Below are 24,170 nucleotides of genomic sequence, written 5' to 3' on the forward strand. Positions count from 1 at the left end.
CAAACCTGGGGACTTCGTGCCTCATTTCTGCAAAACAAATATGGTTAGGCTCTTTCCAGGTTCATCTATTTATACAACAATTATTAGCACATTGGCACTTATTTCTCCAAAATTAATGCATACAATCGTGGGTTGCGTCCGTTGGGATTATAAAAAACCCGATGGACTTTGGAAGAGGCTTGTCTTAAAGGGTTATTATGTGGACAACATATTAACCCGGCTAAGTTTGATCATGATGCATGTACAATTAATCAGATTAAGGTTTCTATAGAGGTATAGACCGGTACCCTCAAGCGGACAACTTGTGGGGGAAAGACATGGAACCGTCAGTTGCACTGCTGATCGACTAGTTTTACTGTAAATACACCTTTTCGAATTTAAAGGGTGATATATAGGAAGAGCGAAAACACTCATCAAGCGTTTCTATAAGATTGATTACACACGAGTGGAATATCATGTTGAGCATGATTTATGTAGCAATAAATAGCATGTTGTCACGTATTTGCACGTTAAAAATGATGAATGCGATATTTAAATAATTGAAAGACAGTTAAGAAAGAAAATAAGGAGACAAGTTAGTTTCAGGAAATAAAGGAAATCATGAATGCTCGAGAAATAGGCAATTTGTTAGGACCCAAACCGATGGGCCGCGACGGGCCCCCGGTACCTTACTCAACCGAGTCACAAAAACAAGTTCATTATGGTAAAAGCCTAAAATATCCCCAGGAGAGTCGCCATGTTGTCGCGCCCCTTTTTTCCTCGCGAAAGTTCGGGTTTTGACATTTCTTGGGTATAACTCATTTCCTTTTGGGAATTGGGTATGGAATTTGAAGAGTCGTCACCTAACGGATTTAAGGTGCATTAGGGCACCTAAAACAAATAACTCATAAACTAGTTTGTGTTACCAGAGATTGGGTAAGGGCTCAAAATAACCTTGAGGAAAAGGTGTTAGGCACCTCTCGAGATCCACAACGGTGGGTCCTGACCAAACTCGAATTAGGTGAATTAGTCTTATAAGAAAACAAAGCAATTTAGACAAATAGATATTTTATTTTAAAACAAGAGGTAAAAGGGGTCCTAGGTTTTTTAGCCTATAGGGTCACTTCTGTGCAATACTTGGTAATCGTCCCCAAGTTGGGGTGCTACACATAGCATTAGCTCACAAGTCATCATATCTTTTACTCCCCAATTATCTTTCCCTTAGTGGTTATCTAAGCGATTCTAACTAAACGTACTCTATGCGTGCATTACCCGTCCCTTACTTATGGTCCTGGAGGTGTTTAGGAATTCTAGTTAAGGTGGATATAGACTCTCCTATAGTGTTTAAAAGGAGAAATCTAAGCGACAAGAAAACAAATAGGACTCTCAGATAAAGGAACACTTAAAGGCTCATATTTTACCTCCACAAACAAGCAAGCAGTTGCATGTCTCAAACAACAGTATTTCAGACACTTTAGAAGTCCTATAACAGGATATCTAGGTGAGCACAAAGCAGAACATATGCAGTGTTTTATTAAAGCAAGGTTGAAGGTACTTAATCAGTTGCTTACTAATTTTAGGACTAGCTGAATCTGGGCAATTCACAAACAAAGCACAATTTTATAATTTCCAGATTTTAATCACTCTACAGGCTTGCCTAGGCGTGGATCAGAGATGTCCTATGAACATGATATCTAATCATTAATCAGAACCGCGATAAACCAATAAACAATATTAAGGAGGCAGTTTGGTTCATTAGGTCATATAGGAATGTTGTCTAGGTGTAGAAACTGATTTTAAACTTATAGACATGGTATCTAGATGTGAGAAATGATTTAAACCTTATAAGCACGTTGTCTAGGTATAGAAACTGATTTAAAACTTATAGACGTGGTATCTAAATGCAAAAATTGGTTTTAAAACCTTATAGACATGGTATCTAAATGCAGAAATTAGTTTTAAAACCTTATAGACATGATATCTAAATGTAAAAGTTGATTCGAACCTTATTTGCATGCAGAAACTGATTTAAACCTTATTTGCATGGTATCTAGAATGCATGAGTGATTTTAAACTTAGAGGCATGGTATCTAAATGCACATAAGCAAGCAAACATCGCAGCAACCTATAGGCATGGTTTCTAAATCTAGGAACCGAATTAAACTCTATAGGCATGGTATCTACCCGTTCCCAATAAAATACATGCCAATATTCTTATAGCACACCCAATGGTATCCTGGTGTGTCAAAGTTTCCAAGGGCCTCAGGGACACCGGGCAATGCTCACAGTAGAAAACTTTTAAAGAAACCTTTTGTGAGAAAGTTTGGAGAGCAAACCCCAGTGTGTCAAAGTTCAGAGGAGTCTCATGGACTCCTAGGCAATGCTCACACTGGAGGGGTAGGACCCTAGATGTTCTAAGAGTGGGAGTTGAAAATAGTGTATTAAAATAGGAGTTAGTTTTGTTTTTTAGAAAGATAGTTTGGGTTTCGGACACACTTAGTAGAAGGAGTTTGGCCCTGAACTCCATCAATCAACAACAGACAAGGCAAAGTTTCACATGGCCTTAGTTCACTAGCTATTACTAGGTGATCATACAGGCAGATATTTGTCATAGGGCAACATGCTGGGGGTCAGATAATCATACAGGAAGGCAATAAGGTTGAGAACATAGGAATCATGAATGAATCAGGAGTTGGTTAGGGATGAGCACTTAAAACAGGATAAGAAGAACATGCTAGTTGAGAAAAATAGACATAGGTCTAATTTACAGACGTGTAGATATGCTGAAAGCAGGAAACACATAGGTTTAATTAAACATAAGTAGACAGGCTGAACACATAGGTTAAATAGAAGTACACATGCTGGTAATATGACACATAGTTTAATTGGATAGCAATAAACATGTCGGTTAGGAACAATAAACATAAAGCACAGGGATCTAATGAGATAAAGTAGACATACTGATAATAGGGCACATAGTTAAATTGAATAGCAGTAAACATGTTGAGTAGGGAAAGACATAGGTTTGATTAAATAGAAGAAAGACACGCTGATTATAAGAAAACACATAGGTTTAATTGAATAGCAGTAGTGGAGACATACCAGTTAAGAGATAGCAATAGAAGAGTGAAGCAAACAGGGTCTAGCCTTGGCTTCCAGCCTGCTAGACAATGCAACAAACAAAGAGTAGAAGATTGTGATAGAGGAAGAGAGCAAGAACTTTGTGTACGTTTCTATGTCTGTGTGCGTGTGTGTTAAAAAAAAATGAGGCTTATATAGCATTGAGTAGAGTAGAGTAAATAAGGTAAAACAGTTTAAAGGTTTGTAAGTAAGGCAAAAAAATAATCAGTCAATCGGCATGGCCAGGCTAATCAATAGGCAAAAATTATGGGATTATATCAAAAATAATTCAGAATTGAGGTCCAAATAAGGTAAGTGGTGAGTCTGATAGACAATTAGAATCAGAACACCAAAATCCAGCAAATAATTAGTCACACAAATAAAGTAACACAAGTAAATTAGCGACCAATCTGGCATTGGTAAGTCAATCAACCCACAAATTAAGCTTAGCAGGAACAATTAAGGCAAGTAGTACTAGTTAGGAGTCCAAAAATAAGGAAAGAAAATAAAATTATAGGAAGTAATCTCCTCAGTAAACAAAGCAAATTTCAAACCCTAGGCAGTTTAGGTACTCAGTCAATCACTCAAATTAACATGCAAATATTGAAGTGAATAATGAGATAATCAAACAAACTAAAGACCGTAATATAGTCATGAAAGAATCAGTAGAAAAAAGATAATCAAACACATATGAACTTTAGAAAAGTTTTTTGCAGAAACAAAACGAAGTGAAACCCTAATTATTAGGAACATTAGGATCGATTAATAGTAAGAAAAGCAGAGAACCTTTAGAGAAAAATGCTATAGAAACTCGAAACCACTTCAAATCTACAACAAATAATAAAGAATCAAAACCCTAATATGGAGGAACATTAAAACCAGTCGATGATAAGAAGAATAGGAAAATTTTAAAGAAAACTACCGTATAAACTTGAAAATGTTTCAAATCTACAAGGATCTGAACATATTCAAAGTGCAAGAGATGAGGGTTTTGAGAAAATGACAGAGATGAAAGAAAATCTGGTTTGGAACCAGAGATTCGATACATAAACACAAGATAATACTACTCACAAACGGAAATGACCGTAGGTGGATTCTTAAATGGTTTCGAACAAAATCTGGGTTGGATCTCTTCGAGATCCCTTCATGAAACAACAAAATCGAACAACTAGAAGATATAAGAGGTCGGTAGGGGCCTCAAATCACCAGGGAACCCCATGGAACGGGTAATAATCGAAGGGTTTGGGGGAAAATTTAGGTGACGGCGCTAGGGTTAGGGTTAGTTTCAGATAGAACCGGAGAATGATGGGGATCTAAGGGCGGCTGTCTTCAGAGAAATGGCTAGGGTTAGGGGGTCGTTTGGGTTAAAAAAGGAAAGGGGGAATGGGGGACCAAGATTAGAGGGGTTTGGGTCGGGTAGAGGTCTTTAGGTTTTGGGATGAGGTGATTTGGGCTTAGGCTAAATTAAATTGGGCTGGGGAAGGTCCGATTTTGGGTATAATTAGGGGCTATTTGTTAAATACCCAATTTACTAAATAAAATAATTTTAAAAATAGCTAATTAAATGATAAAAATGATTTTCATGCATGAAGGTAATTTTAAAATAATTGCTTAATATTATAAAAATAAAGTCATTTTTTGTATAGATAATGTAGGTATGCATATGTAGGGGCTATTTTTGCAAAATATGCAATTATAGTCTTAAAAATGCAAACGTAATTATAAAAAATACAATTAAATATTTGAACACTTATATAAGCAAAAATAATGAATTTAGATGACTAAATCATTGTAAAGTAATAGGAGGGATAATTATTGAATATTTATATAATTAAAAATACAGAAATAAATGGATTTAAGGACTTTAAAAATTATAGACAAATTATAAAAACACTTGTGCATGTTTTTAAATGTATGTACAATATTTTGAAAGTATTTATGCATATTTAAAAATATATGAGGGCAACATTAGGTATCAAAAGACATATTGTAACGACCCGACCTGTCGTTTTGGGCATTTGCACTTCGCTCAGTAGTTTGAGGGTACGAGTATCTCCGCATGATGTATTAGGACTTGTGTGCAAAATTTGAGTTCATTCCAAGTTGATTTAATATGTTTCGGCGCGAGTTTTTGGAAGTCGAAAGTTCGAAAGATCATTAAGTTTGATTTGAGGTGCGTTTCGTCGTTTCGATATTGTTATGCATGATTTGAGGCCTCAAGTACGACCATGCTAAGTTATGGGACTTGTTGGTATGTTATTACAGGGTCCCGAGGGGTTCGAGTGAGTTTTGGATAGGTTTGGGTTGTATTGCACTAATTTTTCTTATGTTTCGACATCGTTTCTTTAAGCAGAAATGGTACCACATTAAACAAATGAGCTCTAATTTCTATTTTGATTAAATAATTAAATCCGTATGGTAATTACGGAGCCATAACAAAAAGAATCGTCAAATTTGGACATTGTATGAGGAGTTTATGGTCATTTTACTAAGAATTGGGTTGCTAGATTTTTCAGATTAATTACGAAATTGACATTGACTTCGTATTTAAAAATCTGCGCTATTTCCAAATATTGAAACCAACATATTTCCTTCATTATATAGTCAAAAGGAGTGATTCAAAAGCCTTATTGACTGAAATTTCAAGAGGATCCATTGGAGGCATCAACATCGAGCTTTGGGAGTGTTTGGCACACAAAACGAGGCAGAACAACTGGGGAAAATACTTGATATTAAAGGTTTGTTCATTTGGTCATATTTTGAGTTGTGGAGCTCGGATTTGGACAATTTGGAGGCGATTGTAACCATATGGATTGGGGCAAGTGTTCTATACTTGATTTTGATTATATTTCACGAATTTATCTTCCTTTTTGGCATTGATTGCTGATTTCAAAGTGAATTTTGGGGGGTTTTATCTAAAATTTCATAAAGTGAATTTTTGAGCTTTGAACATCGATTCGGAGTCAGATTTGAGTGAAACTAGCACGGTTAGACTCATGATTGAGTGGATTGTCGAATATTTTGAGTTTTATCGGTTCCGAGGTGCGGGTCCGGGTTTTATTTTTTGGTTGATTTTGGAATTTTGATTTAAAATTCGACCTTTATCGATTGAGTTTGTTTCCTTTGGCATTATTTGATGTATTTGAGTTGCTTTTGACTAGTTTCGAGCCGTTCAGAGGTCGTACGCGCGGGATGGCATTTTGGAGCATTATTTGGCTTGCTTGGTATTGGATTTGGCTTGTTTGAGGTAACTAACAATTCTAAACTTGGTGCTGAGAGTATGAACCTTGAATATACGTATTATGTGTTTGGTGTTGAAGTGACGCACATGCTAGGTGACGAGCGTGTGGGCATGCACCGTGTGAATTGTGACTCCATTATTTCTGTGGTACTGTGTAGTTACCTGATCTTATCTGTAACCATGAAATCTCTACGTACTAGAGCTATTGAGTTGTGATCCATGTTAGAAACCATGTTTAGGCTACATGCTTATTCTGTTGGGACCCACTGAGGTCATTCCTGCTGTTGAATTATTTGCTTATATTGTAATTTCATACTTAGTCATGTTCATTCATATGCATATCATATCTCAGTATCTGTTACCGTTTATTCATACACCTCATCATTATTTTTGGACTAATTTTTCATGACATTGTAAGCCCGAGAGACTTGAGAGATTATTGACTGAGCGAGGCTGAGGGCCTGATTGTGAGGATATTGATGGGATCGGGTTATACGCCGCAACAGATGTTATTAATTTACACCATGATTAGCTTATTATAGCGCTTGGGCTGAAGGAGCTCCTCCGGAGTCTGCACACCTACAGTGAGTGCAGGTACCTAATGAGTGTGAGTGCCGAATGATTGGGAGGATTGAGTGACTGTAAGGACTGAGTGGCTATAAGGATTGAGTGACTGTGAGGACTGATGATTGGGAGGATCGAATGCATTGATACACCAAGAGTATGCATATGATTTTATCACTGCATTGTATTACAACTGCCATGCATACATTGACATGTAGACATAGAGATGTACTTTGCTCATGCCATTTGATAATGGAATATCTTACCTCTTATTGGAAGTTTTGGGAAAAATTACAATTTTACAAACCTACTCATATTTTGGTAATTTCGGTAAAAGAATTGGGTTTTCACTGATATACTTGAAAAGCATGCATATTTTTTCGAAACTGTGAACTAGTTGAGCATCTTATATCTGAGTATGTTTCTTGTACCATTATTATTATTATTTTGTTATGAACTATCATTGGCTATTAGTGTGGGACTCCGACCTCTATTCCAGCTTGTCATTACTTTCAACCTAAGGTTAGGTTTGTTAATTATTGAGTACATAGGGTCGGTTTTACTCATACTATACTTCTGCATATTTCGTGCAGATTTGGATGATGACGTTGTTGTGTATGATGGGATCTAGCATTGAAAGCGTACCTTCATTCCGGTTAAAGCTGCCTCTTGTTTATGGTAGCTCTCGACTTATGAAAAATCTGTTTATGTGTAATTCGGACAGATGATGTATTTATTTTACACTAGCTTTATAAACTCTAAATCTTAGAAGCTCATGATTTATACTACCGGTCATTGAAAATTTCTTGTATAATAGTTCAGTTGTATTATCATTTCTTCTCTTAATAATCTCATTTGAACTGCTTTATTATTAACTGGCTTACCTAGCGGTTTGTGTTAGGTGTCATCACAGCTAGTTGAATTTTGGGTCGTGAAACATATGTAGCATTATTTATAGGCATGAATTAGAGTTTGGGTAGAGCAGCCACAAAGTAGCCCTAATAGATTCCTAACAAAATAGTTGTCTTGAATTTAGAATTTATCTTGGTCTATTAAAATTTTAATGTCTACAAATACCCCTACTTCAAGGTTTGTCGAGGTATAGGCTTGTTGAAACTTGAAGATGAGACTTGAAGTGCCTGACCATCACAATATATAATCTTGAAACTTGAAGTTTTTGATTTATAGGAGGAAGAGATGAAAGGCAGAACTGGTTCCACTGGGCGTGCCAATTTGTTTGCAATAAATTTATGCAGAGAAAAATAAAATTGCAATCACAAACAACTATAAAGAAAAAAAGGATTTTATTGATAAACATTGTAGGTTACAACTCTGTTTATCCTTTGACTTCTCTCCGATTTATTTTACGTAATTTGAGGGCCTTAGCGGCGGATTTCTCGAATGTAGGACTTTAAGCAAGATATATTTGATATGTATTTGATCTCTTAATGAATATTTCAAGAGTTTTATGGAATTTCGGAGATCTCATAGTTGATCTCTTTGTGCATATTTTGAGAGTTTATGAAATTGCTGAAATCTTCTTTGAATGACATATGTAGCCTTATTTATAGGCATGAATTATGGTTTGGGTGGAGTAGCCACCACGTAACCCTAATAGACTCCTAATAAAATAGTTGTCTTGAATTTAGGATTTATCTTGATCTGTTAAAATTTCAGTATTTACGATTATCGTTAAAGAAAATTATAAAATATGCAAAATCATGTACTGGTTGGCTTCTACCATTTTGGTAAGTATAGCGTGCATTATTTTTTTTTATATATATCGTTTCATTCTTCTATAGTTCAAAGAATAACGCAAATTTTCTAACGGAAGAGAACGGAAAATCAAAGACTTCTAAAAGGTTTAGCCTAAAAGCAATATAGAGTTTCGGCTGAATTCTTTTATCAAATTTGAATAAAATTGGTTACTTGAGAAGAAGAAGAAGAAAAAGAAGAACTATTCAAACTATCACTTCAAAAATATTTTCAACTAAAACTAGCCCAAAAACAAAATATTTACTAGAAAGGACACAAATGTCGTTTTAATTCAAATAGTTCTTTGAATTAATGTCGGTTTTTAAAGCATACAATAAGCTAAAGTGAGGTTTAGAGAATCGAGCACCTTAATTCAATTTAGAAATCATTATTAAATATTAGTTTGTTGATTGGAGAGAAGGATTAAATTGAAAATGTCATAGGCATTCATATTCAAAATTTTGAATTTTCGAAACTAGAATTTATTTCGAGTGGGTATGGTTGAAATAGATTGGGTACATCTTAAAGAGTGTGAAACTTTATTTTTGGACAATTTGGTGGAGATTTTAGGTGGTTTGAATTAGAGCGAAATTTGAAGTACACAAGATGAACATGGAAGAAGATGATATGTGTATCTCACTATGTATCTCCTGTATATCGTTTGTGTATCAAATATGTATATCTTCTATATCTCCTATATATATATATATATATATATATATCTTGTGTAATCTCATGTATATCCATGTATACATGTATGTGAGATACATGTTTGATTTATATGCCGTAGAGAAATTTTTAAACTCGATTTACTATGAATTTTGACTCAAAACTAGTCCAAATCACCTTCAATCTTCCTCAAATTTTGCATATTGACTCATATACGTTTTCAATAAATTTTAACCATTGAAATTTTTTTCTTTTGCCTAGGTTCTTAGAATCTTGTATTTTTTGTTTTTGTTTTTCATTTTTGCTACCTCGCCCATGAATTTTTTTTCCGTCTTGCATCTAATGTTGGTGATCACGCTTCAAAATATGGAAGAAGATCTTTGCTTGTGATTCTTGGAGAGAAAGAATCCTTATTTATCTAAGTTTTTTAATTTTTGTATGCTCTTCGCTAGTTTTGGTAAATATGTAATTAATGGCTAGATGTTGATAAGTTTGGACTTATTTTAGGAGAAATTTAAAAATAGCCAAATTTACAAGTGGTCATTCAAAAATAGCCACAGTTTCAAAAGTAATCGAAATTTAGCCACTTTTCATGTAAAGATAAATCTGAACGAAAACATTGTTCAAAATACTCCAGTATAATATACTGGAGTTCCAGTATAATATACCGATCCAACATAATATACTGGAGATTGGAGCACCGGGGAGTTCCAGTATAATATACCGATCCAACATAATATACTGGAGATTGGAGCACCGGCACCGGTGCTCCAATCTCTAGTATATTATACTGGAACTTTCCGCGTGTTGGAGTTCCGGCATAATATGCTGGAAGTTCATACACAGGTGCACCGATCTCCAGTATATTATGCTGGAACTTTCCATTGTAGCAAAATAGTGGCTATTTTTCAATGACTTTGCAAATGCTGGCTATTTTTGAATAACCAGTCCGAAAACTAGCTAGCCCGTGCTATTTTTACACTTTTTTTGAACATTTCTGTAAGATTCCCTAAGTTTTTGCAAAACTAAACTGGGTTTCATAAGACCCAGTAGTTGGGTTGTGGAATGGACTCGCTATGACTCATGAACACTGAACCCAGAGGGTTGGCCTTCTTAAGATCAGAACTTCTAATGTAAAAATTGTGTGGGGTAGCCACTTTTTAAAGTAGTATTTTTTTTCTTATCCAACATTTTTAATGCTTAGCTATACTAGCCACTAGTCTATTAAAATTAATATGAAAAAACTGTGTTACCCTTTCTTCTATCTCTTTCATGTGTTAGGGAGAAGAACTGTGCCACTATCTGTGAGATACAATTTCTGTTTCCCTTAATTTCAAGGCATTCCCTTGAGTTCACTCAAAAGGGTCATGCTTTCCGATAAGAACAAAGGAGGAGAAAAGTTATCTCAGAAGCTTCCCAGTGTAGTTGCAGGCCATCCATTGATTTTTCTAATGCTTCTTCATTTTGACTGTTTACCTGTTTAAGGAAAGAAATCAATTAATTAGATATTATTATATTTCCAGATGATTATATGGTATGGCTTACTAGCAGTTCTAATACTAAGTACTCCACCCGTCCACGCATTATTGTCTTTGCATGTGCTAATTATAGTGTTTCTCAATTACTGCGAAGGTTGAAAATAGAAATGGAAGATGTTCTCGCAACTTCATGCAACGAATCTCAAGATGTTATAAGAATGACGAAGGATTGTGAAGTTTTTGTAGGTATACATGATGAATACATGAATACAAATATACTGACGCTCAAAAGTTAATAGGTCATGAACTTACAGTTACAAGTTCAAAAGTTAAAGACAATATGTCATGAAGTCCTGAGCTTAGACTAACAAGCTCAAAAGTTAAGGACAATAGGTCCTGAACTTAGGCTAAGAAGCCCAAAAGTTAAGGACAATATGTCATGAACTTAGACTAACAAGCTCAAAAGTTAAGGACAGTAGGTCCTGAACTTAGATTAACAAGCTCAAAAGTTAAGGACACTTGGTCTTGAACTTACAGTTACAAGTTCAAAAGTTAAGGACATTTGCTCCTGAACATAGACTAACAAGCTCAAAAGTTAAGGACAATAGGTCCTGAACTTAGACTTACAAGTTCAAAAATAAAGGACAAGTAGTCCTTAACTTAGAGTTAAAAGCACAGAAATTAAAGACAGGTGGTCCTGAACTTCGAGTTCCAAGTTCAATAGTTAAGGACATGTAGTCATAAAGTCCTGAACTTAGAGTTAAAAGTTCAAAAGTTAAGGACATGTAGTCCTGAACTTAGAGTTACAAGTTCAGAAGTTAAGGACACTTGGTCCTGAACTTTATGATCAGTAGAAGGATGTTTTCGTCCAGATAGGTAAAGTTTATTAAAGCAGTGGATAAAGACTAAATATCTCAACTAATAAATTCCAATGCTCGTCTAAAATTAAATGGACATTTATTTTAGACCAAAATAAAAAAGTAAATTGGTCACTTATTGTGGACCGGAGGGAGTACTCCCCTCGGTACCACTTTAAGTGATTTTTTGGCTCTTTTCACACATATTAAGAAATTCACCTTTTAGCATTAATTAACAATGAAATTGACCATATTAACCTTAATTTGCTCATTGGAAATATAACAAACTACTCTAGACTCTTTACTCCAAGGACAACTTTGAAAAGAAGAAATTAATTCCTTTTTGATACCTGAAAAAATCAAATATTGTGAACCATAAAAAATCCAAAAAATACTCAAAGTGGACCGAATGGAGTACTATTTTACTTGGTAGGTTTATCCAACGGGAATAGGACAGTGGGAATTAAACCCTCCTTTTATACAATAAACTGGAAATTGTTATAAAATAAAAGTAATGCAGTAAAATGTAAATAAGAAGAGATAGAAAGAAGGGAGAAGTGTTTTCTTCTTTCACTTTGGTGTATTTTTCCATTGCAATTACATGACCTTTTATAGGCATAAAAAGTAAAGATGATGGACATAAAGTAGGAAATTTAATCTTTAAGTTATTCACAACATGGGCATCCAATGTAGCAACCAATGTAGTATCCAAAGTAGTATCCAATGTACAAACTATTCATAACACTCCCCCTTGGATGTCCATGTAAGATAATGTGCCTCATTAAAAACTTACAAAAAAAATATTGGGATGTACATAGTTATTTATAATATGCATAGCTTGTTGCCTCATTAAAAACCTTACCAAGAAAACCCAGTGGGACAAAACCTTAGTTAAGGAAAAGAGTGCAGCGTGTAGTTAGTCCCCCTGATGAAAAATCACTTAATGTCTCGAAGACGACGCATTCCAATCTTATATATCAGCTTTTCAAATATTGAGGTTGGTAATGCCTTAGTGAACAGATCAGCCAAATTATCACTTGAACGAACTTCTTGTACATCTATTTCACCATTCTTCTGAAGATCATGAGTGAAAAAGAATTTCGGTGAAATGTGTTTTGTTCTATCTCCTTTGATATATCCTCCTTTCAATTGAGCTATGCATGCAACATTCTTCATACAATATTGTTGGAATATTCTCTTTCGAAGAAAGACCACATGTTTGCTGAATGTGTTGAGTTATACATCTTAACCAAACGCATTCTCGACTTGCTTCGTGAATGGATATTATCTCTGCATGATTTGAAGAAGTAGCAACCATAGTTTGTTTGGTCAAACGCCATGATATGGCTGTACCTCCACTTGTAAATAAATAGCCTGTCTGAGATCGACCTTTGTGTGGATCAGACAAATATCCTGCATCTGCATAACCAATCAATGATGGCTTGGATTCATTTGAATAAAATAAACTCATATCAATGGTCCCTTGGAGGTATCTGAATATATGTTTAATACCATTCCAGTGTCTTTGTGTTGGCGAAGTACTAAATCTTGCCAATAAGCTTACTGAGAAAGCTATATCTGGTCGGGAATTATTGGCAAGATACATTAATGCCCCAATTGCACTAAGATATGGTACTTCGGCACCAAGAAGCTCTTCATCATTTTCATGAGGTCGGAATGAATCTTTCTTTATATCAAGTGATCTCACAACCATCAGGGTACTCAATGGATGTGCTTTATCCATATAGAATCGCTTTAAAATCTTTTCGGTGTATGTTGATTGATGGACAAATATTCCATCTTTCATATACTCAATTTGCAGACCAAGACAATATTTTGTCTTTCCAAGATCTTTCATTTCAAATTCTTTTTTCAAACAGTCTACTATTTTTGGAAGCTCCCCAGGAGTTCCAATGATATTTAAATCATCAACATACACGGCAATTATAACAAATTCAGATCCAGACCTTTTTATAAAGACACAAGGACAAATTGGATCATTCTTGTACCCTTCTTTCAACAGGTATTCACTCAGGCGATTGTACCACGTACGACCTGATTGTTTCAATCTGTATAAAGATTTCTGAAGCTTTATTGAACAAGTTTCTCGAAAACTTCTATATGCTTCTGGCACTTTAAATCCCTCAGGTATTTTCATAAAAAATTTCATTGTCTAATGATCCATACAAATAGGCTGTAACAACATCCATTAGATGCATATCAAGTTTTTCTTGCACTGCCATATTTATGAGATACCTGAAGATGATAGCATCCACTACAGGAGAATATGTCTCCATATAATCAATTCCAGGCCTTTGGGAAAACCCTTGTGCCACAAGTCGCGCTTTATATCTAACGACTTCATTTTTATCATTTCGTTTTTGCACAAAAACCCATTTATACCCTACTGGCTTTATGCCTTCAGGTGTTCGAACTATGGGTCTGAAGACTTCACGTTTTCCAAGTGAAGTTAACTCTGCCTGGATAGTGTATTTCCATTTTGGCCAATCATTTCTCTGTCTACATTCATTGACAGATTTTGGTTCAAGATCCTCATCTTGTTGCATTATTTCAACAACAACATTATAAGCAAAAATGTTATCGATAACAATATTATTTCGGTTCCATCTTTTTCCGGTTGAGACGTAACTTATTGATATCTCTTCATTTTCATTATTTTCAGGTACTTGGACCTCTCCTAAGGTCTTATCATTTGTTACGTTTGGGGCTCTTCTTGAGCCACTACCTATGAGTTATGTTCACTTTGATCACTTTCTCATTTTCTTCTTCGAGGATTTTTATCTTTAGAACCGATTGGTCTACCACGTTTTAAGCATGGCTTAGACTCATTTGCTTTAATTAATTGTCCTACTGGGATATCAACTCGAATTGGAGCATTAGCAGCTGGAATATATGACTTAGTCACACTTGGTAGGTCAGTGAATGCATCTAGCAATTGATTTGCAATATTTTGTAAATGAATAATCTTTTGAACCTCTTGTTCACATTGATTTGTTCAAGGATCTAAATGAGATAGTGATAATGTATTCCAATCTATCTTCTTTTTCAGCTGCTTATTTTCTCCCCCTAATGTTGGATATACTGATTTATCAAAATGGCAATCAGAAAATCTTGCCGTAAATAAATCTCCAGTCATCGGCTCTAGATATTTTATAATAGAAGGAGATTCATATCCAACATATATCCCCAACCTTCTTTGAGGACCCATCTTTGTGCGTTGTGGTGGAGCAATTGGAACATATATCGTACAACCAAAGATCCTAAGATGGGAAATATTTGGCTCCTGACCAAAAGCCAATTGCAATGGGAAGACTTTATGATAACTTGTGGGCCTTATCCGCACAAGTGCTGCTGCGTGCAAAATAGCATGACCCCATACTGAAATGGAAAGTTTTGTTCTCATAAGCATTGGTCTAGCAATTAATTGGAGGCGTTTGATCAATGATTCTGCTAGACCATTTTGTGTATGAACATGAGCAACCGGATGCTCAATTGTTATCCCAGTTGAAATACAATAATCATTAGAGGCTTGGGATATAAAATTATTAAAGACTTGGGATGTAAACTCACCAGCATTATCAAGACGAATTGTCTTAATTGCATAATCTGGAAATTGTGCTCTTAGCTTTATTATTTGAGCCAACAATCTCGTAAATGCCATATTGCGAGTTGATAGTAAGCACACATGTGACCATCTTGTAGATGCATCTACCAAAACCATATAATATTTGAATGGTCCATATGGAGGGTGAATGGGCCCACATATATCATCCTGTATACGTTCCAGAAATGCAGGGGATTCCATCTTCACTTTAATAGTTGATGGTCTAATAATTAATTTTCCTTGAGAACATGCAGCACAAGAGAATTCCTTAAATTGAAGAATCTTCTGATTCTTCATTGCATGTCCATGTGAATTCTCAATTATTTTATGCATCATATTAGAACCAGGATTGCCCAACCGGTCATGCCAAATAATAAAATTATCTTGATTAGTAAACTTCTCGTTTACTATGGCATGTGTTTCAATCCTGCTAATACTTGTGTAGTATAAGCCGGAGGAAAGAGCAGGTAACATTTCAAGCACATATTTCTTACCGGACATTATTGTAGTAATATAAAGATATTCAATCTTTTCATTATTTGTAGTCTCAATATGATAGCCATTTTGGCGAATATCTTTGAAACTTAATAAGTTTCTTTGAGATTTACTACAATATAGTGTTTCATCTATAGCCAAATTTGTTCCTCCTGGTAATAATAAATTGGCTCTTCCAGAACCTTCAATTAATCTTGTACTACCGGATATTGTATTAACATTCGCTTCTTTCATTACCAAATAAGAGAAATATCTCTTATCTTTTAAAATAGTGTGTATTGTAGCACTATCCAGAAGACATATATCATCTTTATTAATCTTGAGTCCAACTGAAGACTGGGGAATTTTCATATTCTTCATAAAAAAACCAAATAATACATCATAAGAAATATGAAAGACAATCGGAAAAAAAAATATTAAGAAATACATTAGGAATGTAGAAACTAACAACACATGATGCATTAGGAAAATACACTCAAGAAAAATAAACTAGTTGCAAACACAAAAATAACAACTTTTATAGCTTCATTCCCCAGTAAGATGATTAGTTCTTCAGTCAATATCCTCAAAGAAGTCTCCAACTTCTAAATGAGTAATATTTGGTAGGCCTTCAAAATCATCATCTTTATATGCAAGATGTGTCTTAGAATCATATTTATTTGAGGGACCTGCTTCATCATCATTATTTTGAAAGGTCAAGTGTGCCTCCACATTATTTTCTTTTTTCTTGAGAGAGGCTTGATAAAGTTTGACAAAATGTTCTGGCGTACGACAAATGCGTGCCCAATGACCTCTCATACCACATCGGTGACACATACTAGCTTTACCTTTTGAATGATTAATTTGAGAACCCTTATTGTTCTCCAATTTATTTTCACCATAATGACGATAATTGTTTCTCCCCCTGTCACGTCCACGTTTACATGTCCACGACCACGGTAATTATTTTGTTTTCTTTCAAACTTATTATATGTTGCTACAACATTCACTTCCGGAAATGGAGCTGACCCAGTGGGACGAGCTTCATGATTTTTCATTAACAGAGTATTATTTTGCTCAGCCACAAGTAGGCATGTGATTAACTCAGAATATTTCTTAAAACCTTTTTCACGGTATTGTTGTTGTAGCGCCACATTTGAAGCGTGAAAAGTAGAAAATATTTTTTCCAATAAGTCCTCATCTGTGATAGTGTCTCCACATAATTTTAATAGAGAACTTACTTTAAAGATAGCAGAATTATACTCACTTACGATTTTAAAGTCTTGCAACCTTAAATGTATCCACTCATAACGAGCTTTCGGTAATACCGTAAGTTTTAGGTGGTCATATCGATCCTTCAAATTAATCCATAATTCAAGTGGATCTTTTACGGTTAAATATTCAGTTTTTAACCCTTCATGTAGATGATGACGAATGAAAATCATGGCCTTCGCTTTATCCTGATTTGATGCTTTATTTCCTTGTATAATAGTATTTCCAAGACCTTTAGCGTCAAGGTGAATTTCAGCATCAAAAACCCATGATAAATAGTTCCTTCCGGTGATGTCAAGTGCCACAAATTCAAGTTTTGATAAATTTGACATAGTGAAAACTATCATAAAAGATGAATAAGTTAGAGAAATAATTATAACAATAAACAATTAATGAAAACAAAACGATTAAGGTAAAAGAAATAAAAATAGAGCTATATCATGTTAACAATCTACTATTTCATTTTATTTTTGCCATAAAGTAGAAATTACATACTTGTTTCACTTCACTTTATATTATTGATATATATATGTGTTAATAGAATTGAACGTGACTAACATTATTTATATGTTCCAATAAATATAAAGTAATTAAAAAATTATTGTTTGTCAATTCATTTCTCACAGTTCTTCAAAATGCCTTAAAGATATGTTTTGATCCAGGGAGTCCATGACATTAGTGCATAGCTAGTTTGATGACTTTGAGGTCCTCTAAGAGTTGAGCACGGAAGGAAGTAGTTATTTAATCACTGCAATGTACTTAAACTATTTAAGATGCTCAAGTGCACAAGTAATATGCAAACAGTGAGCATATGATATGTACTGCCATAAATAAGATGAGTATAATGATACATACCTTAATAAAATATGGCTCAACTTAGCGAGAGTTAAGAATAAAATTAGAGCTTCGTGCTGATAATGTGTTATAAAATAAAAGTAATGCAGTAAAATGTAAATAAGAAGAGATAGAAAGAAGGGAGAAGTGTTTTCTTCTTTCACTTTGGTGTATTTTTCCATTGCAATTACATGGCCTTTTATAGACATAAAAAGTAAAGATGATGGACATAAAGTAGGAAATTTAATCTTTAAGTTATTCACAACATGAGCATCCAATGTAACATCCAATGTAGTATCCAAAGTAGTATCCAATGTACAAACTATTCATAACAGAAATCATCTTACCTTGAAAAATATTTTTTTTAAAGTATTTTCAAAATAGTACTTTTAGTGATAAACAGTTTGTATTTGGTTAATTAATTTAAAAATTATTTTTAAACAGTAATTAATATTTGCCCAAACCTTTAAAAAGTGTTTCTAAGTATATTTTTCTCAAAAGTATTTTTAAAAAGGTGCTTTTGGAAAGAAATTATTTTTTCTGCTTCTCTAAAACTGCTTCTATTTTTACTTAAAAATATTTTTTTTCTAAAAGCTTAGCCAAACACCTTAACTTTAAAAAAATAATAATATATTTTTGGCCAAAAACAAACTTGCCCTAACAGGCTATCATCGGAGTTGAGGAACCAAAAATTAAACAATTATCGTTAAAGGGTACGCGATTTTTTTCTGGTAAGAGCGATAAGAATCACAAATATTACTGTAGTGATATTTAAAATTCTTCCGGACGATATATATGTGTTCAACACTCGCCATCTTACTTTCCCTTTCGCATTTTTTTTTGGTTTTTCACCCGATGTCGATATCTGGTACTTGTATTGGAGTCCAATTATATTCTGATTCGCGTCGCGTAAGCTGTAGGGCTTCATTTGGAAAAAAGCGCTCCCTACCAAAAAGTTTTCATACTCATGACTCGAACCCGAAACATCTGTTTAAGGGAAGATCAGTCCTATCAACTGCACCACATACTTTTATAGTCCTTTGGCAGTTTCTTAATAATAAACCAAATGAAACAGAAATTAGAAGGACTTTGCTGGACACTTGTATTACGAAACTTTTGGCGTGCAGATTAATTCAGAATGGATCCAATTCCATCTCATGTCAACAATATGTAATTTGATTTTGTCTCATGGTCATTGACTCGTGGTTCTCGTTCGACCAGATTTTGTCACTGATTACCAAATTACGTCGTCATGTATCTTGAAAAATCATTTTGAGTTTGAGATATCTCTCTCTACACTCATATAACAAAATGCACGTAAAGGTATTTATATCCATGAATTATAATTCTTTTTAGATATATACGACATATACCAAAAACAATTACTATATACGAAGCATAATAGTTACCTGAAAGTGTAGTTCTCTTAGTCAACATAAGTTATGATCCGAAGAAACCAGAAAATTAAAGAAACGACGTCTAATTAACTAAATTATAAGAATAATCTTTCAGCTGTGTCAATGTATAGTTTTTAAAAAAATTACGAAAAAGAGTATTTGCATATTGAATTTTTACATTGTTAGATAATTTAAACACCAATAACATTAACATTAACCCAACTTTAAAGGTAGAGAGGTTGCAAACGATCATTACATATAACTTAAATTATATATGTTACATTAAAGTTGATTCCATAAACTTATATTACTTCCAAGGCCTACAACAGAAACTAAATAGATTTCAAGTATTCTTGGGCATCTTAATTTTTTGATCAATACAAAATAAATAAATCATAGTTCGTCTATTCTGCCCAAAAAAAAAGAAGGAAAAGTAAAACACATACTCATACATGAACTAAATGTGATTTCTTCTCTGCTTACTCCCACAATGATTGGTCGGTCTCATGTCACCACTGAATTTCTTACGGAACTGACAACCCTTCTCTTGTCTCTTTGTAATTCTTAAATGTACCGTCTCTGGTCCAAATAACCGTATCTTTTGGATCGGGGCTTCCAATACCCATCATCTATCTCCTTTTCACATGTTTTTTTTTTTCTATTCGTGTTTCTGGTATTCGTACTGAGATTTTATTAAATTAAAATTCGTACATAAAATTTTTATATTTGGAGTAAAATGCTCTCTAACAAAAGTAATTTCATGCTTAAAAGTCAAACTCAAAATTTCTGATTAAGAAAAAAAATTACTTATCACTCCACCGCATTCCTGATTAGTTGCTTTCCATATGTTACCTTCTAGGTCACTTAATTTCCCCTTTTTTGACTAAAATTTACTCATAAAAATACATAATAGGCCCATGGGCAAGATTTTAAAGTTGAAAAAACTATTTGAAGTTTCGTAAATAAAAATTATTTTTACATTTGAAATAATGCTTAAATCAATTATTTAAAGTTCAATATTCGCAAATTCTAATAGTCTTTTTTTTTTGTTTCTCACCCGGTGTTCGGTATTCGCATTGAAGCCCGACTATATCCGGATTCGCACCGGGTAAGGCCCCATTCGGGGGGTACCGCTCCCTACCAAGGATTTTTTCATACCCCGGGCTCGAACTCGAATAAATTCTGATAGTCAAACCACCTATTTATTGCGCATGCAGACCGAAATATTTGAGTAACGCCGGAAGAAAAGAATATTTGGAGTTGAGTTAAAAGAAAATATTCAAAATTTGAAGTTGTATTTGTACGTACATGAATTTTGAAATATTATGCATAAAAGTTATTATTTCATTTATATACTCTTTCAATGTGTTATTTTAATATTTCACTCGTATTTCAAGTACATATGACCAAACTTACAAATTCTAATAAATGATTAAAAATTATACACTATGACGGTGTAAAATTTCCGTACACTATCAATATAAATTAATATGTTATAGAAGATTACTTACTTTTTGTATAATATAAATTAATATTTATTAAGTAAATAGAATCACCAATAGTTACCTTTTAAGTTGTATGATTGTACAAAAACTTCTTTTGCATAAACCTTAAAGGGGTATTAACTAGAAAGTCCGTGCCAGAAATTATTTACTCTATAAAATTTATGTACAATAACAAATTTAATAGTTTTTCATAAGTGGGGTCTGGAAAGGGTAAGATGTACGCAGCCTTACCCCTACCCCTAAAAGGAAGAAAAACTATTTCTGATAGACCCTCGGCTAGAGAACGACCGAAAAAGAAAAGATAATTGCAACGAGCAAGAATAACAAGAACATGAAATAAAAAATATATTTTCGACTTGAGTGTCATTTTTCTAACCTTTTTTTTAAAGAGAAATTTTCATAAAGCACTATCTTTTAGTAGTAATTAGCCATCTATAGATGTCATTTGCTATATTACGGATTATAGATACCTTTTTTGTGGTTATAAGATGTATTTGATGTATTTAAGCTATTGTATTCATGAATACAGTAGCAAAAATAGGCATGAATCAGGGGAGTACAGCTAATCAGTTGTTGTATTCGAGTGTATTCGACTGTATTAGCGGAGTGAAACATGGGATTACAACTGGACAGATTATTGCATTCTACTGTATTCGACTGTATTCATGGCGTGAAACAAGGGATTACACTATTTTTAAAACGCAAAGTGAATCAATTAACATAATAGACTCCTAATATAACTCAACAAATTTTGTATTTTCAGTTATAAAAAAGATTCTCAACCGAAAAATACCACAAAATATAGCAATCTTTAGAGAAATTATATAATACATCTCAATACATAAATTATATTAATTAACAAAAACATATGAATACATTCATAGCATATAGCGAGACATTGAATACAATGAAATACATAGAATACAGCGGGATACATTAAAATACAATTAAAAAAAAGACAGTGAATACAATGAAATACATGGAATACAACGAGATACATTGAATTACAATGGAAAAAAAGACAATGAATATAATGAAATACATGAAAATACATTGAAATATATTAAGAGAAAATCAAGTTGCTCAGCCCCAAACTCCATCGTCTTTGTTCAAGAATAAACCCTAATTTCCGGCGAATCCGCCGTTCACCGAAAGCCAGTAGTAAAAATGTCGCCTTCGTGAAAATTTCACTCTGAATTGTTTGGCAATAAAAATTCCTTTAAATTATTAGAAGCACGCCCTAGTGGAGCAATGTCATCTTTTTTGCCAAAACCTTCTGGAGAAGGATCCCAAGAATGACTCCACAACTATAACGACTGATCTCCTTTCGCCTTGTACTGCCACGGTACTAATGAATCTGCCATAACTATTGTACTTTTGAAAACTAAGTAGACGCAAACTCCTTCTGATTTCTTAGTTCCTTCGATACAACACCATTAATTGGATCGAAAAACAGAATCGAACCCTTGGTCATTGAATAAAACACAACTTGCGTTGGCTCATATCCTTTTCAACAGTAATAGCAACTTCAAAAAAAGTATGATACGAACTAAACAATTCGAAATCAGCATTTCTGAAGTGGGCTTTGCACAAATCCAGTGGAAGGAGGAGGAGATCGAAAATTTTAATGGAATGGGGAAAGAGAATGAGATGTATCAAAGTAGAGAGAGAAAGAAAATAGTGTAACTGATTAGATAATATTAAATTTTAAATCTTAAAAGATATCTATAGCATATAATTTTTTTAAATAATATTTATTTAAAATAAATAAGATTTTAACATTTGCGATAAAAATTCTCTTTTTAATAGTACTGCACGTGAATTCTTCGGCCAACTACATGTGTCCAAATGGGCCGTCCTCTCATTACCATTTCCATTAGAAAACAACCCCATTACAGTCCAACTTCACCACCCATTTCACGGTCCATTTGCGCTACTCCGTTTCAGCTTCTTTTATACACTTTCACTATTATTTTAAGCTTATTTCTGCAAAAATGAGATCTATGAATCTTGTCGATTCATGGGCTGCTCAAGTTTGTTCAGTTTTCAATCAAACCTTACCCAGTAAAACCTTCACTGGATTCATGAAAATTCCTGTGAAAAACCCAAGTTTTTTGAAACAAAAAAGACCATTTTCTGCTCTAAGTGTGTCAGCTATTGCTACCAAAGAAGATGAGAAAGTTAAGGAAACTGAAACTCAGAAGGAGCAATTCAATTTCAAAACTTACGTAGCTGAAAAGGCTATTTCTGTAAATAAAGCTTTAGATGAGGCTGTTATAGTAAAAGACCCACCTGTGATCCACGAAGCAATGCGCTATTCACTTCTCGCCGGCGGTAAGAGAGTCCGGCCGATGCTCTGCCTCGCCGCCTGCGAGCTAGTCGGCGGCGACCAATCCAACGCTATGCCGGCTGCTTGCGCCGTCGAGATGATCCACACTATGTCCCTCATTCACGACGATTTACCTTGTATGGATAACGACGATCTCCGCCGTGGAAAACCGACGAACCACAAAGTCTACGGCGAGGACGTGGCGGTCCTCGCCGGAGACTCGCTCCTTGCTTTCGCCTTCGAGTACATCGCCGCTGCAACCGCCGGAGTTTCACCGTCGAGAATCCTCGCCGCTATTGGCGAACTGGCGAAATCCATCGGAACTGAAGGGTTAGTAGCTGGACAAGTAGCGGATATAGCTTGTACTGGTAACCCTAATGTTGGACTCGACACACTCGAATTCATTCACATACACAAAACGGCGGCGCTTCTAGAAGCTTCCGTAGTTCTCGGAGCAATCCTCGGCGGCGGAACAGGTGAAGAAGTAGAGAAATTGAGAAGATTCGCGAGGTGTATCGGATTATTGTTTCAAGTAGTGGATGATATACTCGATGTTACAAAGTCGTCGGAGGAGCTCGGAAAAACCGCCGGAAAAGATTTGGTAGTGGATAAAACGACGTATCCAAAACTGCTGGGATTGGAAAAGGCTAAGGAATTTGCGGCGGAGCTCAACCGAGATGCTAAACAACAGCTGGCGGATTTTGATCCACACAAAGCTGCTCCGCTGATTGCCTTGGCAGATTACATTGCTTATCGTGAAAATTAGGAAATTTAATTTTACTTATATTTTTCTTCGAGTTATACGGTGTAATGCGCGAATCAATTGAATCAGAGCGTTTCCGTTAATTAACTGTAGCTTCCTCATATTTTTCTAAGGAATGTATTTTTCTCAATGGGTTTCTTTATTGGACTAATTTCTATCCTATCAACTACTTCAATTTCAGAGAGGAGAAGTTTGGAATTCTTTCACCCCCAAAAGAAAGGATTTATCATTTCAATGAGGTGAGTAAAATCCAAACTGCATTGTGTGGAAAGCTGGTTTTGTTTTGGAATAAAGGCTATTCGGTATAG

General features: G+C 34.5%; 1 protein-coding gene across 1 annotated transcript; it reads left to right on the forward strand.

Moving 5' to 3' along the window:
* The first annotated feature begins 21,604 nt into the window (after positions 1-21,604).
* On the forward strand, positions 21,605-23,949 carry LOC107761874 (geranylgeranyl pyrophosphate synthase, chloroplastic-like). The gene has a single exon (XM_016580165.2). It carries the CDS (start codon positions 22,765-22,767, stop codon positions 23,863-23,865), a length of 1,101 nt encoding a protein of 366 aa, XP_016435651.2. The 5' UTR covers positions 21,605-22,764; the 3' UTR covers positions 23,866-23,949.
* The last annotated feature ends 221 nt before the right edge of the window (positions 23,950-24,170 follow it).

Source organism: Nicotiana tabacum, chromosome 16 (genome assembly GCF_000715075.1).
Source record: "Nicotiana tabacum cultivar K326 chromosome 16, ASM71507v2, whole genome shotgun sequence".
In the NCBI taxonomy this organism is placed as follows: Eukaryota; Viridiplantae; Streptophyta; class Magnoliopsida; order Solanales; family Solanaceae; genus Nicotiana; species Nicotiana tabacum.

What these genes read in the sequence shown, in the direction of transcription:
- LOC107761874 (XM_016580165.2), top strand. Translation starts at nt 22,765, where the DNA reads ATGAGATCTATGAATCTTGTCGATTCATGGGCTGCTCAAGTTTGTTCA.